Source organism: Crassostrea angulata, chromosome 2 (assembly GCF_025612915.1).
Source record: "Crassostrea angulata isolate pt1a10 chromosome 2, ASM2561291v2, whole genome shotgun sequence".
NCBI classification, from domain to species: Eukaryota; Metazoa; Mollusca; class Bivalvia; order Ostreida; family Ostreidae; genus Magallana; species Magallana angulata.
The window spans coordinates 7,772,239-7,793,282 of NC_069112.1; the positions used below are offsets into that span (position 1 = coordinate 7,772,239).

General features: G+C 32.7%; 1 protein-coding gene across 1 annotated transcript; it reads right to left on the bottom strand.

Annotated features, from left to right (window-relative positions):
• Window positions 1–11,210: 11,210 nt before the first annotated feature.
• Window positions 11,211–19,121, bottom strand: LOC128171921 (papilin-like). Its single transcript, XM_052837704.1, has 10 exons — window positions 18,999–19,121; window positions 18,338–18,485; window positions 17,176–17,250; window positions 16,486–16,608; window positions 14,611–14,730; window positions 13,036–13,233; window positions 12,498–12,620; window positions 12,066–12,188; window positions 11,445–11,636; window positions 11,211–11,295 (listed from the first exon to the last, which is right to left on the bottom strand). The coding sequence occupies exons 1-10, from the start codon at window positions 19,104–19,106 to the stop codon at window positions 11,285–11,287; spliced, it is 1,221 nt and encodes a 406-aa protein (XP_052693664.1). The 5' UTR covers window positions 19,107–19,121; the 3' UTR covers window positions 11,211–11,284.
• Window positions 19,122–21,044: the final 1,923 nt, after the last annotated feature.

Below are 21,044 nucleotides of genomic sequence, written 5' to 3' on the forward strand. Positions count from 1 at the left end.
ATTTAAAAGATTGCAATCTCATAGACGTTTTTCAGGGGCATTTGCAAAAGTGAGGCATGTCTCTTTTTTTTCTTCATTTATTTTTCAAAAACGTACTGCGATAACTCTAAAGGAAAAACGTTTTATACATCACTTTTGGCTAGTTAATTTAACAAAACAACTAATGTTTGTGGTAATTATTTTTTATGATAAAATACTCCAAACACAAGCATAGGACGGTTTGACTTTAATTTTGGTTAGCATTGAAACGAATTGAAATGTATTCAGAGGCGGGTCCAGCAATTTGGAAAAGGGGTGGTTCCAATTGATGAAAATCAATACGTGCAAAATTCATAATCTGTAAATAAACAGGTACTTTTTGAACGTTTTCCGTGCGTAAATTTAATAAACATATATCTCTTCACTATCTATTTCATATCTTTTTCAACATCAGAATGCACTGCATTATTGAGCATTTGGCTGTTTTTGTTTAGGTGAGGAAGATTTGCATAATTTATAACCTAAAACACAAACTAGTCTTCAGCAATGAAAACGTACGTTTATGCTTTATAGAAATGAAACACTAAGAAACAAAACAATCATTCAGACTAATTACGACAAGCTGCAACGTGTACACATTTCAGCCACTACCTGAAGTGGGCATTGATGACGTAAAACAGTTATATATTGCGTCATAAAGCAGTGTTCATTGTGTTTAGTAATTGTTACGTAATATTGAGAATTTGTTGCTCGTAACAATCAACTCCTATTCCGTGCACGATATATTTGCGCAGAGCAAATTAGGTCCGTCGTCCTCGTAACCAGGGAATAAACTGTTGTTGTGTTCTTTATATTGATATAAATAAAAACAAATACAATCAATCAATCGTCTGTATAAAACAAAATCCACCAATCCACCGGTTGATGTTCACATTCATTAGCAGCATACGCTAATTTAACCTGATTATAGGTATTGCCGAGCTAGTTTGTTGCATTTTTTGACAAGCTGAGTGTCCCTTTTAGACAAGTTAGTAAAGTCTCCCTCGCTAAGATTTGTCAACCGATTTACATCATTTGTTCTAATTAAGCAGACGTTAAAGGCATATTTATAAGACGTTTTAAACAATTGGAAGATTAATTCCATGTTAACTTTGAAGTGAAACATTCATCTTGTATTATCACCAAGCATGACAAAGGTTATTTGCAACGGTCTGAATAATGAATGCCACTTAAGAAAAAAGGTGACCTAAGATATAGAAAATGATGTAAAGATATATTCTTATTCCTTCTCGTAAAAATAAGATGTTTCTAGATATACATTGATACCTGAGAAAAAAGGGCAAAGATAGTAATGGCAATATTAGATAACATTTTAGTAAGGATATTTAGTTTTTATCACAATGGGCTTGTGTTATTTTTAAACTACAAAAACATATCGAATGTAATTGATAAAGCAACGAATAAAAGAAGAACTCAATGATACTAGTGCCTTTTGCGAGTATGAGTGCACTTGTTAGCTAATTAAAGGGACTTGGACACGATTTGAGCAAAAAAAATTCAAAATTTATTTTTTTAATATTTATATCTTGAACTGTTAATATAGATGTTTTCAATGCTTTGACAAAATTTGAAAGTCAAATATCGAGTTACAAGCGAGTTACAGAGGTTAGAAGTCTTTGTTTTGTGAACAAATCTCGAGTCCTGATAATATTTACAAATTTGTTGTACTGGTTTAAGTTTCAATCTAATGTTGCTGTTTGTTGTGATGAAATTATTTATATTTACATCTACCAAGCATAATTTCCTCTATTTCTTACGGAAACTTATAGCTAATTCATAGTTCTATAGAAACAGCCAGACTGAAATCTACACGCCCTATTTATCGATTGGTCGAAATCTACAGCGGCTGAAAATGACAGGACTGCCCAGATTGACACGCCCTGTTTATCGATCGGTCTGAACCTACAGCGTACTTAGTAAAATCCCGGACTGAACGAAATAATCATGACGCTTCCAGCCTCAAAGTCTCACAGGAGATGATTTGCCTGTTTCCTTTAGCTAACGTACTTTTGTACATTAACAGTAATTTAGTGAATTTTACTAACTTTAAATAATCAGCTGATTAATTAGTTAAAGAAAGATGTAAATATAAACAATAAAATGCTTTCTTTGATGATTCATGCGGGTAGCGAAGGTAGCGATCAAGGGTAGCTAACGCGGGTTATGTATTTTTTCCTGCAATGTCGTTACCTTCATATCCCGAATGAATCACCAAAGAAAGCATTTTATTGTTTAAATGAACCCAGTGACTCAGTCTATTTTGCTTCCACAAGTTATTTTGATAAAGAAATGGCAATATCTTTACTTATGAGCATTTTTTTTACATTGTACATAACAACGACTTCTTTCCTCTGTATTTCGCTTGTGACATGACTTCTAACATACAAGCTTTGGTGAATCATTCAAAATACATACGTCAACTATTTTATACATATAAATTAAAAAAAAGTTCATCTGAAATCGATTTCAGGTCGCTTTAAGCAATACAAAGTTTTACCAATAATACTGAAGTCTTGACTGCCTGACTTTAATAAAGTTACTTCATAGACAACTCGCAAATATGATAGCAATTGACTCATTAGTACATAAATCTTGTCCGGTAGACAGCAACAGCATATTTTATATCTTTATGAAATATTTCATTAATTGAAGCTCGGATGGGTTGCACAATCATTATTTTAAAAAGTTTAAATTTGACATGTTAAGGTTAACATATCACTAAGTTCTATTTGTATTACCCCTGTTTCTAAACAAAGATTTTGTTTTGAAACTTCATTGAATATGCTTTAAGGAAATTATTCAATTGGGTTTTATATTGACTGAAATTTTTATCGAAAGTGAAGGTTTATAAAATTATTTTATTTTTGATATGATTATAAATCATATGCCGTATATCCTGGGGGGTTTTCGTGTGTCACACAATTTGCGAAAATTTGGAAATGTATATCATTTTTTAATTTGCGTTTATCATTTTTGCGATTAAAAAAGTTTCTTCCAGAAAAAAAATACAGAATATTATTTCTGCATATTCAATAGTTTGCAATTTAAAAGAGATCGCGAAAAGGGCGAACATTAGATCACCGCGAAGAATACCCGATAAATGGTATTTATTCTAAATAGAGAAGTTCTAAGTAATGAAATATACAGACCAAATAATAAAATAATGTCCATTGATGTCTTTTTCTCGTATTTTAGAGATTGTAGAGGTCCCTGTTAACTCTGCTCCTGATTATTATATTTTTTCTTTGAAACTTTTGAATAAGAAAACTGTTAGTTTGAATCGCCACCTCTTGATCACTCATTAATTTTCCTTAAATGGTTATTATTTTCTTCTATATAAGATTGATGAGGATCCTTATTTTAAGTACACTTCATCTTCAAATAAAACCTGAGAGAGAATTGTTGTTATCTTTTTCTTATTTCATGTACATGTAAAAGGCAGAGAGAACACAGACAAATACAATGAAGTATTCACAGAATGATGGCTTTTCAAAACAATATTTGTCTACTGATATTAATATAGTTCTGCGTCTAGTGTATTGTCCATTTCATCCTTTCAGAAAAAAGGGTAGCCAAGAGAGAAAAGATGCAGTTTGGTCTCTTCGGTGAGCCGATGATATGTTGTTTTATCTTAAGTGACGATTTCGATACTTTGGTGATATCTTTAAAGCCTTTAAACACAATCCGTTATTTATTCATTGGGTTCGTATGAGGATATAAACAGAACAATTCAAAATCAATTTCGAAACGAGACGAGCGTAATTTGAATTGAACTAATGTATTGATGCATTTACTGATCGACCTTAATAACCCATAAATGTGGGTATTTAAAAAAACAAATAAATAAATGAATAAATAAAACGAAGAAAAAACACACTTGTCATGTAGTTGTTTTTTAAACCCACAAAAGATATTCCTCTACAAACAGTATTAACATAATTCTTTTAGATAGTTAATTGAGCTGACATAATTAAACTGACATTAACACGGTCGCTCCAATTACATGCGACTAAATGAAAGTCCACCTGTATTAGATATTTTATGCAAATATTATGGGGTTCTTTATGAAAAACAAAGTAACGTCATATATATTTTATGTTCATCTATTCATAGTATTATAAGCTTGAAATTTTTATGGCTAAGTAGTACAAGCGACATCTGCCTTTATTCATCTGTGACCGCAAAAGTCACGTGCACTATTTTTAATAGTTTTTCATTCTACATGACATGTCCGGCACAATATGTATAAAATGTTTTAGAAGATTTTTTTAAAAATAAATGTAGAAAATATCCACTATTCTTTTGTAGGAAAGAACAAGGTGTATTTTTAACATCTTTTATCTTTTTTTTATTCTAACAATGCTCCACAGGATATGAAACAGGGTAAAAAAGGCAGATTTTTTATATATATAAGGAAAAAACAAAATTAAGTATACTCTATCAATGCAGTTTTTATTAGAAAATCTCCTGACTGATTTAATTTTAACATACTTAACACAATACTAACGTTGTGAATCAGCTGTATGTTTAGTAGAAAACCCGTGGATACTAAATAAATGGATAGTAGATTATTCAGTTTTACAAAAAAAAATGTTATCAAAACTTTGCAACGTACAAACTTTTTGTTTAACAGTGTAAATCGTTTTAAATATGAAAACAAAGTTTTTAAACACACTTATGTAATTTAAGAACCGAAATTAACTTCTTTAAAATAGTTTTGGAATAATCCTTGCGAGCACACTTTAATCATTTCATCTTTCCATAATGTAAATGTTTTTAGCTTTAAATTAACTAGACTTCAAGTTTATAAAAAAATACCCATTATTTTACATGAAAAAGGATTTAATCTAGAGCCAGAAAAATTGTGCTGCTGACAAACATATTATGAGGTCAAAATTTGTATACTATTTGTAAGAAAAGACATGCATAGTCTGTACAATAACATTTAGAGAATTTTATCATCATTTTGATATTCATCACAACATTTTTAAAATATAGTATCGTAATTAGTAATCAGATAATAGAAAATTTTAAAAACAAAGCCGACTATTAATAGAATTCATTTAAAGTATTAACATATATAAATATGCTTTTTAAATGTCATGATTCCGTTGACTATTAATGCAAATGCTAACTTAATGAATTTAGAACTCATATTTATATGTAATGACTTCTCAACCGAATAAATATTTAAACTACTAGCTCAACAAGTATTTCTAACCCGAGGTTATATTAATGTTTTAATGTGGTCTTGGTTAGCCTTCGTTAATGTTAAAGAACATTTCTTTATTTTTGGAACAAAAGCACCAAATAAATATATATAAATGCTGACGTTGACTTTAACATTAACCAAGGTTTGTGCCATACCCTTTTCCAATTATAAAAACACCTTCTTGTGGGAGAAAAATCAAACAGGTTCTTTTTTTCTAAATAGTTTTTGTAAAGTAAAACTTACTTGTTGGAAATCATCTGATGCGCCTTAAATTTTAGAATCGTGTAGATTCTATTGCTCAAAATTCCTTTTCAAAATTCTTCACCCTTTGTTAATAAACAGATTGATAATAAAGCTACATAGGTAAATAAATTTCAAATAAATTTCTGATCTACTTAAAACATTTTATTCAAGCTAGCGGCAGGTTGGAATGTGTCGAAACTTAGTTATGGAACTTAATATTTTATTTTTGTAAATATACTACACCTCGTGCATGTATCAGAATAACAGTACATTTATGGAATTCCTATTTATGATAATAGGGGAAGCAAATCTGACAAAAATGATTCATTATAAGAGAGAATAGCTATGACGAAAATCACAATCACAACTACATTTCAATTGTTTTGCAAAAAAAAAGTAAAAAAGCACTTGTTTAAATTTTCTTTTAAAAATTAAGAAGTATATACGTAGGGGAAAATTAAGGTGTTCTTATCCATAAAGCACATTCTAATTTAATTTCAGAGCAATGATCTGACCTAACGTAACCCTAGTTAATTGCTTATTTTATCCCAATTGTTGTGACATTTACATCAATTTCTATATAAGTACAACGATGCTATTCCTTTACATTAGATTGTTATAAACTAGCTGATGTTTTTTCAACTAAATAGCTCAACAAGTACAAAAAACACCTGTGCTGTTTCAATGTATTAATGTATTATGCGAGCAATGTGAGATTTATAAATTGACCTCAATTAATAAACCCACGCATTTGGTCAATAGAGTTTTTAAATGAGGACCGATATTGAACAAAGAAATTTAGTAGTGACTTTGATGTTATAGATTTTATTTAAAACTTATTCTTTCGTTGCAAATATTTATTAACTGGTATAGCTCTTTTAAATTCTTGAGAATTATATTTTCAAACACCAATATGCATTGCATCTCCCTCGAAAAAAATACCACTATTCTGTGCAAAGAGATTAGGAATTAAAAAATAAACAATACAATAAAAGCATTATACAATAGCGGGCAAGAAAACTGATAAAGTCTTCGTCTTTTTAAACACAGCATTAGTTAGATAAAATAATTTAAAAGCAAGCAGGTCAGAATCTGAAGGGTTATTTGTATACAAACCATATAGCAAGGTTAATAACTGCTACAACACTCTTTCCTAACACAGAGCATTTTACCTTTAGAAGAATATTTAAGGTCTTCCGTTTCCAACGGAAGACCTTATAGTGATTGTAATGTTTCTTTTTATTATTATTATTCTTATTATTATTCTTATTTTTTTCCCCGTTTTTCTCAGAGATGATTAAATATATTTTCTTGAAATTTTCAGGAATGATAGAGAATGATAATATCTCGAGACGTTTTTTTTATTTTTTGAAAATTCATTTCCGGTTGTCCGTTTCCTGTACCGCAACGAAAAAGCTTGTCACCTCGAGATCTCAAAAATGGTAAAGTCTTGAGCAACAAAACTTTGTACGATGATAGACCTGTGTATGTAGATGTGTTTAAACTATTTTGTTTTGTTCGTCGTAACTTCCGGTCGTCACCGGAAGCACTTCAAAAATAGATATTTTACGCATTAAATTCATTTTCGAAATATATAAGTATAAATCTATACATATGTTATCTATGCAATGTTAAGTCAACAAAAAAATTCTACTTCCGGTGATATATCTCAATCGTCTCAGGTAACCTTTTTAAAACACATTTTGTACCCGCGAGATTTCAGAATCTATAAGTGATCAAATCGCGAAACTTTCATGGATGAAAGACATTTGATTGAAGATGTGTTTAACCAGTTTTATTTTGTCTTCCGTCGCTTCCGGTCCACACCGGAAGAGTTCAAACAAATCGAGCTGTTTATTAGTTTAACTGTTTACCTTTGACATTTTTTTGCTAGATAAATGGAAAATAATCTACAAAAGGCAAGTATACAAGAAATATTTCATACAATTTAAATTGAGCACTTCCGCATGTCCGTTTCCTGTCCCGAGACAAAAAACCTTATTTCGACGAGATCTCAAAAACGGTGACGACTTGAACAACCAAACTTTGTGGGATGATAGACCTATGTAAGAACATGTGTTAACACTATTTTGTTTTGTTCGGCGTAACTTCCGGTCGTCACCGGAAGCACTTAAATTTTTTTTCTTCATATTTTATTCCTTTTACACAAAATGAAAATATCAGTATACAATCTTACATATGTCATCTATATAATGTTTAATTAGCAAATAAATTTTACTTCCTGTGAGATATCTCAAATATCTCTATGTAGCTTTCTTTTTTACAAATTTGATATCCGCGAGATTTTTGTCATTGTAAGTGATTCAGACACGAATCTTTCATGATTGATAGAAATTTGATAGGGGGTGTGTTTAACGGGTTTAATTTTGTCAACTGTCACTTCCGGTTCTTACCGGAATGGTTCAGACAAATCATGTTTATAACAAGTTTAACTGACTTTCGTGGTTGTTTCATCTAGCCTGATAAACAGTGATGTACGTTAAGCAAATGTACGAGAAAAGCCATCTTTTGTTTTCATTAATCACTTCCGTTCGTCCGTTTCCGGTCCCGAGACAAAAAATATTGTTTTAAAGAGATCAGAGATGTGAACAACTAAACTTTGAGGAAAGATTGACTTATGATTGTACAAATGGTTAAAATTTTTGTTCAGTTCGGCGTTCCTTCCGGTCATCACAGAAATTACTTCAAAAATTGATTTCTTTTTCATTCCCGTTGTTTTTATTAGAAGTAACGTCTGGATATATCATTCACAATAATTATCATATCCACTTTTTTTTTCTATGTGAGAGAAGCAATGTCTTACAGTTGAATTGATACATGTATATCAAAACGGAAGACCTTTTTGTTGCTTTTGCAACAAGAGTCTAGTTTCTAATCGATATTTGTATAAATTTTTCGCTGAGTTACGAAATATATAAGAACAAAAATAAACAGAACATTAGATCATAAAACTATAAGTTTTATTTTCTATCAGAAATAAAACAAGACAGTATTTTTTTTCACTAAAAAGCATGTTTAATATTAAAGTAGAAACACATATAAACAAATATTGACATAAATTTCGTTTTAATGAAATATTAAAAGAACAAATTTATTCATTTTAATTTTATTTGATTTACGCTCTATGATAACCCCATTTAAATGCAATACGAGTGTGAAAGATAATAAACTAATCCCCTCACTTTGTCAGCGAATACCAGAGAAGTGTGATACTAATCTAGACTAGTATTCGCCAATAAAACTGTTGAGGGAACATGGCTTTTTCCTGTATGCAAAAGAAATACTAATGGTTATTTTTTGAACCACTCTCCACATCATATGAATACTTAACCCAAAATTTTATTAAGTACAAAATTAACATCTGTGTTTTTAGAAAACGTACATGGTCAAAATGCCGTCTAAAGTGTTTTTCAAATTAAAAAAAAAATTAGCATAATACTTTCTGATTTATCATAAGCGATCCATTTAAATTCTCAATTTATCAGCGGGCGTTTTAATGTCGACCAAGTTCAACAGATGACCAAGATTTAACAAAGAGGAAATCCATTAACCGACTTACACTTCAACTAAAGATTATGCATCAAATTTTGTTGACCTTACAAATCGATAGTTAACATGAGATAAACGTTCTTCTTAATGAATAATGAAATGATTCACGAAACGAATATATACATTGACGTTTTTTTGTACACCGTGTTCCTTTAAATCTTTTTCATCTTTTTTTCTTCTTTTTTTAAAAATTGCACCAAAAAAGATTTCTAAATCACTCCCTCTTGTTTTTTCAAAGCTAGTGCCCAATATTGACCTAGATACCAACCAATCGAAAAAAGAGCTAATCAGCCAGAAAAGCTGAAACTTGTTTGGAATCATCCTCAGATAGGGTAAATTCAAGTTTTTTTCAAATCAAGAATCCAAGAGTTAGGGTGGAGCCACAACAGGGGTCAAATTTTAACATAGGAATAAATAAACTAAATCTTTAAAGATATTCTTCTCTGAAACCAATCAGCTAGAAAAGCTGAAACTTGCTTGGAAGCATCCTCATGTAGGGTAGATTCAATTTTGTTCAAATCATGATTCCCGGAGATACGGTGGAGCAACAATGGGGGAGTGGTCATTTTACATAGGAATATGTGGAGTAAAATCTTTAAACATCTTCTAGAAAAAACATGTGCCTAGAAATGCTATAACTTTACTGAAAGCAACTGCAGATAATGTAAATTCAAATTCGTTAAAATCAAAATCTTGAGGAGTAGGATTGAGGATCTAATTTTACAAAGAAACATTTTGATTATTAGCAAAATCTGAAATGTTATAATATAGGGTTTTACTAATATGCAAGCATTTTGACATATTGGTGCTTCTTTAAAATTAATAAGACTTTGACCCGTGAACGATTATTGGGCCTCACAAGGTGTTCTGAGTTTGATCTAGGTTTATACTCCATGTACATTGTTCAAGATCTTTTTGAGAACTGCAATGCTCATGACTACAAAACAATCCTGTTAATATAGGGACTTTCCTATTATAAACATATGATTATCCAGGATAAAAGATCTTTATTTATACAGAATTTTCGTGTATTGTCCAGATATTTTTTTTTCATCTTGGCTCCATTTAGCTAATATATCATGCCTATTGTTCTCATGTTCGAGAGCGATGTAGCCCATGAACCTATTGTAAATCATACCATGTTGGATCGACTTGTTATTTTTAGTCCCCTAGCTACCGGTTTTCTCCGGAGGGGACTATAGCTTTCCTCTGCATCCGTCTGTCCGTCTGTCTGTCTGTCTGTCTGTCCGTCCTTCCGTCTGTCTGACCCACTTCAGTTTACTACACTTTTTTTCTTTATGCGTTTGCAGAATAATATGAAATTTGCTGAGCAGCTTCAAAATGTCAAACTACAGGTCAACTTTACACTTTTGTAGCGTCTGGTTGACATATTCGTGAGAAAATCAATTTTGTAAATCCGTTATCGGGTTCGGTGTGTATTGAGTAAATGAGGAAAGTATGTAGTCAGTAATAATATCGTGCATTACTTGGACCATTCCTCGATTGTTTTTAACAAACAAATAAGTTCTGTAAAATAGTGTCAAGCATTGTGTTGTAAATTTAATCGACAGGGTTTTTTGTATTATTACTATTGGGTTCGTTATCGGGTTGGTTTGTTGATTCGGGGTACAGAAAACGGTCAGAAATGATATTCTGCAAAACGGTGCATTCTTTTCACAAATTTCTTCAAACCGGTAGGGGACGTCTATTGCTTATGCAATACTCTCAGAATGCTTGTTTATATGAGTATACGTTATACTCAGTGAAGTATATTCATATTTTACTTCTTTGTTGTTAAAACCAGTTTTCAAATTGTGCGTGGTTATTGATATAATGTGTTAATACAGAAAACAATTGCACTGTATATTTGGTGTTCCTTCATTCGTAATCCGAATCCGAATCCTTTGCAATGCCGATTTGAAAAAAAATAAATCTAAAGTGCATTGACTTTGAAATTCAAGGCACTTTAAATTGTTTATTGTTTGCATGATTTTGTTCGGTAAAAAATCTAATGAATTGCCATCCACTTTGGGAACATTTCTCAAACTGTATGGATGCATAGATGGAGGATCAATAAAAACTGAAATGTGTTTTATGCGACTGCGTGCTGGGGTCGGGTCTTCGCTAGAACAAATCGACTAATAACTCCAAATGTAAATGATTTATTGAAAAACTAATCATTTTAAATAAAATGAAACTCATCAATAGTCACACTCTACTTCATCCGTAATCTGAAATAATAAAAAAGCCCAAGACATCAGAAATGGTGCTATGCCATAAATGCTTGTGCATACAACTCTATTGAATACCAACCTAATGTCATAAGATGATTTTAAAAATGTTCTCTCGCATTTAATATATTGATTTTAAAATCACTCACATTTTCTTCCTCGTCGACACCTCCTGAGACAGGCTGACCTGGTCTTGAAGTTGTTTCCGTTTCCTCTGCATCCTCCGTAGTAGAACTTGACACAACAGTTAGATATCTTGCTGTACCACCATCTCGGCACGCGGGCTTTGCAAGGACCGACAACCTTTGGCTGGTAGCAGAGTTTTCTCCCTTTAGCGGGATCTTTTGCATAAGGAAAATAAAAAAGTGTTAATTGTATATTTTGTTATATCAAGCAGGCATAAATCATGCGTCACCTATATGACTGTAAAACTAAGACTATCCTTTCAAAATTGATTTCTGCGGAAAAAGTGTTTTGACATTTCAACAATGTATAAACGAAAAAAAGATGTCAATTTAATATCATATATATGCAAAGTTGATTTTTAAAAAAAACAATTCTTTACACATAATGTATGTTTTCGATTTTCAAAAATACATATTATTAGTAATATGTATGTTTTGAAATCGACGAAAATGCTTGAAGAAAAAAAATGATTGTGTCGAGTTGCATTTGCATACTTAAACAAAAAAAGGCATGTTTATTGACCGGATGTGTTACAGTTAGTAATTAATAGTCTTGATAAATAAGCTTGTTGCATTCATACTTACATTTCACACACTTCTTTCTGGAGCACGTGACCCGGCCTCCCGTCCTACACCGGCACCTGTTACATCCGTCCCTGGCGGGGAAGCTCTGTCCCACTTTATACGTCTTTCCGTTGTACTTGCACGCTGAAAAGATACTGGGGAAATGTTGGGCGTTTGTGTGAACCCTAAGAGTCTTTTTTAAGGAATCCTATATAAGCGTAAGCAGTGTTCTTGTTGAATTTTGAAGCATTATTTTGACTACCGCAATAAACAATTTGAAACAAATGACATATACTTAAAACTTGTCTTTTTGTTATGTTCTGTTTTTGTTTTTGCATTCATTAAATACAATTTAGATTTTTTATTCATTGACAATAATGTGTATAGCTGGTTGAGTGAACTGATTTTTTATTTTTTATTTTTTTTTGGGGGGGGGGGGGGTAAACGACTGACTTTTGATGCATCTTTTCCTTGTACACGTGACTCTACCCCCTGTTCTGCACCGACACGTGTTACATCCGTCAGCCGACCGGAACTTCTGTCCCAGTTTGTAGACCTTGCCCCTGTACCTACAAGCTAGAACACACAGCGCTTAATTGTCATACACATCTGTATATCATCCAGGTTTTATCCTCACATTTTAAAAGTATAGTTCAGTACTACTAGTATTTACATGTATAAAGTTTTATAAGTGATTACTTTTTCTTTATCCCATATATGAAGTGTGCTGGGACATTTTTAGATAATGGTTTATAACCTCTTTAATTATTAAAAATAATGGTTATATTTAGAGGTATTCACAGCAGATGTTCATGTCTATAGATGAAAACTGCAATTACCCTCATTAGTACAAAAACTCAAATAAAATACAGGTTAACAGTTGACAGTTAATAAACAATTTCATAAAAATATGAAATAAAGCCGCTTCTGTAAAGCATAGCATATTTCCAAACAAATCACGCTTGTCAGGTTTCTGATTGTGTGAACCTACTCTTTCTTCTGGTTGTCCTTCCACATCTACGGAGACAGACCAGCTTCGATGTGAAGTTATTGCTGTTTCCCTTGCACCCCCCGTAAATAAACTTCTGACAGCGGCCCGTCCGTTTGTTGTACCACCATCTTGGGATCGATCCCCTACAGGGGCCGGGGACCTTAGGCTGGTAACAGACTTTTCTTGGATTATAGAATTCTGTTATGGGAAAACCGATATCACGTTGAAAAATAAGAATAATTCAATGTGATGTTGATTATTTTTTACATAATGCTTATATATGTCGCTTTTCATAATATTTCCACCTTTCTTCACATGTAAAGGACTATGTGCGGTATGGTCAAATATCTGCCCCCGATTTCAACCAATTTTTAAATAGTATCGTATGAAAATGAAATCTTCACAAATCATTGTAAAGAGGATGCATATAACTTTAATCTTTATTTTAGACATCATTGCTCACTCGCTGTTTATCTATGACGTCACTTAAATGACCTAATTCCCGCAAATTTGCAAACAAATGAAGAAATTCTCATTTTTGCTCTATATTTTGCATTCGGAAGTATAGAGCGCAGGTCTGCTCAAGTGCGATTTTAACATATGTTTTTCTTCAGATAGTTATACATATTATACTTAAAAAATGGTACTTGAGCAAGCCTGCGCTTGATGTTTCCCAGTCGAAAAACCATCGGAAAACACCAATATTTTGCTACAAAACATCAATTTATCAAAATAATGCAATATTCATGACGTCATTTCTACATTATGACGTCACTGTGGTGATAACCTTTTACACCTTTATTTTCAATATGATTTTAACTATCTTTCACCTTATTTTAAAGCTCTTTCTAAAACTTTGATTTTGGGGGGCAAAAATTGCATAAAACCGCACTTAGTCCTTTTAAGTTTAATTTTTAGAATAAAATCTTTTTAATTTCGTTACTCCATGCAAGGCCCGTTGCACCAATTCATTAACTAAAGGGTATGTAAAAATTAAAAGACCATTTTACTTTAATGTTCATTTTCCTATCGATAAATATTTTTAAAAAGTGCGCATTTCTTTCCCTTTAATTTGTTGAGAAGCTATCCCCACCCCCTTCCTAACTTTAACCGGTGGTAACGTGCCTGCATACTGTGACAACATATACTAGTAGCAAGAGGAAGTCAACGTTAGCTAAAACGACGTCCTTAGTCTTCAGAACGCTTCAGGTGGAATAACACACCATCACAAAGTGGCTGACCTCTAATCGAACCGACATTTCGTTTAATAAAAGGATTTTATCAACGGCAATAATTAAGTCACTCCATAACCGAGTGAATAAATCGCCGGGCGAGTGATCGGTACATCCTGAGTTCGAATCCCTCGGGGGCTTTTGTTTTTTTATAACATACTGACTTGACCTGTTCAGTTATTCATTTTCTATCCCCAAACTGCGAAAAATTTTGCTTATTTGACATGTGTAAAGTTTATTTATCATTTTATCTTTGATAATCTAATAATTAACTGGTATTTTAGAGACTTTTTGTAGGTGTGTTATACCACCTTAATCGTCGACACAAAGTAATGCATGTTACTTTTGGTCGGGCGTCCTCGTTTAGTGCAGATGACCTTTCCCCTGGAGTAACACCTGCACGACCTGTAGCCATAGGTAAACCTTTGACCCACTTTGTACACCTTGCCGTGGTACCTACACACTGAAATCAGGAATAAATGTGAGTACATGTAACGTGTAAAGACAATTCTACAGCCGGAGCAGATATGTAACGGCCAGAAAAAAGATGTATATTAGAACCATTTTAACAGGAGCTTGGACTTTGGGTAGTTGGCGTCAAACAGCAATGTGACGTAGGCCTGTCTATTTCATTGTATGTCACTCAGCCATTGCTTTTTGAAATCAACAAGATTTGTTTGGCTTTTGAGCTAATACTACGCAATATGTGTATATTTCACTCGAAATCAGTGTCATTTTTAACTTGTATGATGCAAGGAATAGATAGTAACGTCCTATTGAAAGTCCAAGGCCTTGTTAAAATGGTTCTAGTTGTTGCCGAATGAAGATTATCGAACATGAATCTACCTTCTTTATCATAATTATTTATGAACAAAACTTACAAAACATAGTAATTTAAAATATGGTGATTAATCAGCAACAATGGTTTGCATTACTGATAATCGAAATAATATAAAGTGAATTTGATAAAGAAATGACAAGAAACAGTTAAATGTTAAGGAAATCAGAATTGTCATTTGAAGAACATTTGACCTATTGAAAGCTTACTGCATAAGTACAAATAAATCGTCCATTCCTTGCAAATTACCAGGAAATCATGGTACACACCTAGCTGATTAAGTGACTAGCCTCACGACACTGTATATAAAACATGTCATTCTTATATAACTCACTCTTTGCAATCGGCACTATTACATGGGATACACTAGAAGTAGATATAGAGGAAAAAAAACTTGGTAGATATGGTACAACGTTTTATTGTATTTTTTTGTTTATCCTTTCCTTAGTTGTAATAAAAACAATTACGTGTATTATGACTGGTTTCTTAAAATTACGCGTGGCGTGGTTGTACGTGTTTGATTAGATTCAAGTCACGTGATCTAAATGTTTACATTCTAGGGTCATGCTCTTGTGAAGCGCGGCGTGTACAAGGGAATGGCGAAAAATATGGACTGTTGCAATACTAAATTGGGCTTATAAAATAAAGAAACAAATAATCGGACTGATAATCTAATATTAATGTTAATAATGTAAATTGTGTTGAATGTATAATAAAATAAGCACTTTATTGTCTTTTATTCTGACAAACAAAGTGATGGAACAAATAAGTGTGTTTATTGTTTGTTTTGTTCATCTTGTGGGTGCGTTCCAATTTTACCAATTCGTTGACTTTACATTTTTGCATATGCTGACCGACTATATATATACATGTAATATGTGAATGCTTTTATAACTAAAACACGACTCATTAACATATACATGCACAGGTGACGCCCCATTTATGTGAACCCCTTAACGATTCTTACAACAGCAAGGTACACGCCCAGTTGATGTTATCTGTACCCTTTACCGATCAATATTTGGAAATTCATAGTTTGTCAATACTATTGTGTCTCTATTGTAGTCAATTTGTTTGTTTTTTTTTTGTTTTTTTCTTTTGTTTAAATTGAATTCATTGTTTTCTTGGCAGACTTTTCTTGGCTATGCATGCACTTATGGTACATTGTGTTATCCGAGATACTTAATTTACATATATTTACATATACATGTAGTATGTATGCACTGATTCAAATAAAAATGACGCACGGGCAGGAAGGAAGGGGTCGACGGACAAATTGTCTGCAGGAGGAAAAGTGAGGGTCAGAGGCCTTAATTATAAATTATTAATTTGATAAATCCCCTCCAACCCCCTCTAGATTCGAGTATTCGTTGCCTTTACCTTTGACGCATGCTCTGAGTGTACATCGGACACGCCCATTGGATGAGCAGCTACACGTGTTACAGCCATCTACCGCGGGGAAGCTCTGACCGACTTTGTAGATTTTCCCGTTATATCTGCACACTAATAAAACAGCGTAGTGAATGTCATTCATTTCTCAACTTACAAGAAATGTGCCATAATTCATTTCTCAACTTTAAAATAAATATGTCATCAGATTGAAGAAAAAAAACCCACAAAATCTTGGCCCACTTTGTAAACTTTTCCATATTTTATTTGCACTCTCGCACAACCTTCATGTCATTGATTTTAAAAAATAATCAATCTTTTCCTTTCTATATTCATTGTAATACAATGTGTCCTTAGCTATGATAGGTAAACCCCGACCTTGTTTGTATTTGCATATTCAAAGTAGGACAACTAGATGCCTTATTTTATGTGTCGTAAATGCACATGTATGCTGTCAAATATTGACACTAGCATTGTCAAAACAACACAAACTGTCAGTTTGAAGCCATTTTTTTACTTCCTAGTTGCGGTCTAGACAAATGTTTGGTAAACCGCATGACATACAGTGCACATACACATGTATCTAATTGAATTGTCGGAATGATGAACTTTAACGCAGGTAATAGGAATCACCTGTACATTGGAGTTATTGATTGACAAGAACTGTGTCAGAGACCTCACCTTTACGAGGAGGGCTCCCTGCAGGATTGACGCATCTTGTTCTACACCCACAGCCAAACGAACAGCATTTCTGAACTGGATGAAATAAAGGTCTAATATAAACGATTCTGAACTGGAAGAGATATAAGTGTAATACAAACGATTCTGAACTGGAAGAGATATAGTTCTAATATAAACGATTCTAAACTGGACGAGATATACATGTAGGTCTAATATAAACGATTCTGAACTGGAAGAGATATAAGTCTAATATAAACAATTCTGAACTGGAAGAGATATAGGTCTAATATAAACTATTCTGAACTGGAAGAGATATAGGTCTAATATATAAACGATTCTGAACTGGAAGAGATATGGTCTAATATAAACGATTCTAAACTGGAAGAGATATACATATAGGTCTAATATAAACGATTCTGAACTGGACGAGATATAGGTCTAATATAAACGATTCTGAACTGGAAGATATATAGGTCTAATATAAACGATTCTGAACTGGAAGAGATATAGGTCTAATATAAACTATGCTGAACTGGAAGAGATATAGGTCTAATATATAAACGATTCTGAACTAGAAGAGATGTAGGTCTAATATATAAACGATTCTGAACTAGAAGAGATGTAGGTCTAATATATAAACGATTTTGAACTAGAAGAGATGTAGGTCTAATATATAAACGATTCTGAACTAGAAGAGATGTAGGTCTAATATATAAACAATTCTGAACTGGAAGAAATGTAGGCCGCCTAATATAAACGATTGAGTAACACACATAGTCATCTAATACGCGTAGATATATCTGTCATTATTATACATGTATAAATCTCTTATACTCCTAGATATACCTGCCATTGTTACAAATCCATACCTGTTCTCTAATGTTCCGTTGAAATTTTCGGAATTGTTTTAATACAGAGGGAAATATCGCTTAATGGATACGGTAATAAGATTTTAACATATGCCATCATAAAAGATTTGTGAAATTGAAGAAATACCATTTACCATTTAGAATTACCAAAGTGTACTCCATTTTTGCAAAATTTGCAAACTTGCTGAATAAAAAAAACAAACAAACAAAACTTACAGCAATACAAATGCTTCACGCAATATTATAAGAAAAAAATTATAATAAAAAAAATATGAATCACTTTTGTGACTTACCCCCGGGGCAGTCTTGGTCGCCTCTACACTTGATGTTCTCGGGTCTACAGTCACAGGTAGTGATTATATTGGACACCGGGCACCTGCCGGGTTTCTGTTTGCCCAAAGGGCGGTAGTTAGGGCGTCGAGGGGCGTAGGTCGCCAACACCTACAGAAAAGATGTTTAGACGTAAGAGTGGGAGACATTTCAAAAGTCATCTATGGGTTTAAGAGTATTTGTCGAGTTGTCAAAATTTTCATCAGTCTATATATCTACAAGTACATACCCGTGACATGGAGAGAGAGAGAGAGAGAGAGAGAGAGAGAGAGAGAGAGAGAGAGAGAGAGAGAGAGAGAGAGAGAGAGAGAGAGAGAGAGAGAGAGAGAGAGAGAGAGAGAGAGAGAGAGAGAGAGAGAGAGAGAGAGAGACACGGGGGGGGGGGGACAAACAATTACATTTGACTGATATTGCATCTACACTCCTTTAGAACCCAGAATGAACTACGACTTAACTTATAATCATGACTTAAAACAAAACATTTACATGGAATATCATTTAAAACTGCGAGAATTATATCGCTTTCCATTTATGAATATTGAGGTATAATATAAATACACATTTAGATTTTGGCATATGAGATATGAGCAGATGAATATCTCTGAGGTTTGCTGTTATACTTACGCTGGTGACAAACAGAAGGACCAGGAAGGCTGGCTTCATCCTACTATAGTAGATAGTCACTGAGTTAAGTCTTAAGTGAATTTTTGCAAGATATTTATACACTTCCATTTCAGCTTGATTTGATTCCCAACGTTGAATACACATACAAATGTACACTATTCGCGTATATAACCATCGCTTGATTAAATCAACATAGAAATACATGTATAAATGTTGTAACACGAATAATTACATGCTAAGAAATGCTAGAATTTACTCAGTATTATCGTTATACACTGCAAATGTAAACATTTTTTGCAACTTCTTTTCTTGATAGGTGATAAAGATGCCATTGTTTTTATAAGGAAGAAGTTAATTTTAACAAGTTTTCTGACGAGAAATCAATTCTGATCGTCATTATCTTCATCTTTAACGTTTATTTTCAACATTAAAGGTTTTCTATCGTGACATATTTCTAACCCCCCCCCCCCCCCCCCATACGCAAGATAAATTATGCCAACATGCGCAAGAAAATTATTTCAACATGCCAGATAATTATGTCTAAATGCAAGTTACAAATCTTTTAAGAGAACCTGATTTTATATGGGTAAAAACACTTACGCCCGTAACTGACATCATAAATGCAGGATTCATCATAATTATGATAACATGCGATTTATTTATATGTTGACATGCGCTTATCTACGTTAACATGCGAGATAACTTGCATGCTGACATACTAGTTTGTTAACATAATTAACTCGCAAATTGACATGAATAAGTTGCATGTCAACATAAATATGTTGCATGTCTACATAATTATCTCCCATGTCAACATAAGTAAGTCAAATGTTGTCATAACTACAAGTATGTTGCATCTTGCATCTGTAATGTCAGATGTGGCATTAGAAAGTCATTTTACTAATATAAAAATTAGATCATCTTGAAAGATTTGTAACTTTCATGTCAAAAGTGTTATTTTGCATGTAGACACAATTATTCTGCCTGTAGACATAATTATCCTGCATGTAGACATAATTATCTTGCATAAAAGGGGCAGTCATATGTCACCATACTTTTCGTTTACCGAATTCATGATTTCTTTTTTTTTTACAGATGGGTATGGCCAAAAACTGAAAGACGGTTGTCTCTAAACTAGGACGGTCGTTGGCCTAATTTTGTTTTTGCTTACACCTAAACTGTCATCTGTCACTCCTCCATGTACAGGTAATTATGTCGAATCAAGCAGTGACTGACAGCTAGTCGTCTGTTTTACATACACACGTATTCTGTGATCTATGACTGTTCCGTACAGGTATAAACGTCGGATCAAGCACCTGTTGACATATATAAAGTGATACCTAAATGTTATCATTATCATAGAAACGGACCAAACATATTCTCAGTTAATATAGTTTAAAAGTCTCGCACCGACTCAATTGGTTTTGATGTCATATCTTATGTGTATTAACCTTTAGATTAACGCATTTACGTGTAATTAGATGGCTCCTATTTTAATAAACGTCAGAATCGTATCTGTTCATGTTTCCTGATTATATAGCATTCTGTAGTATATTTAATGACCGACGAAATTGTTTAGCTCTGCTTCATCATTTTATTGCATTCATTTAGCATTTATTTTAGGATTGAAATTAAATTTAATGGTAACATTTAATTCGGTTTCTGATTCAAAGCAATCTTGTTTTACATTTCACTGTTCTTTTATACAATTGAAAAAAAACAATATGTAACCAAACTTTATTTGATAAAATTGGACACTTAATTAATATTTCATTTCTTGTTGTCACATAAGAAGTCACCAATGTAAGAAATTAGTTCTAAAAATTAGACACATTAACGCTGTGAGGTTGACGATTGAGAAGCATTTACAATGATACGACCTTTTATTAATATTGCACTAACTGACTTTTATGTGACTATTGATCGACAATTGTTGACATTAATATTCATCTGTTTTGAAAATGAAAACGGGTGTGGCAGAATGATCTATAAACACTCATTGATTAAGTATGCATTTCTCAAAAACTTCATATTAATATTTTTTAC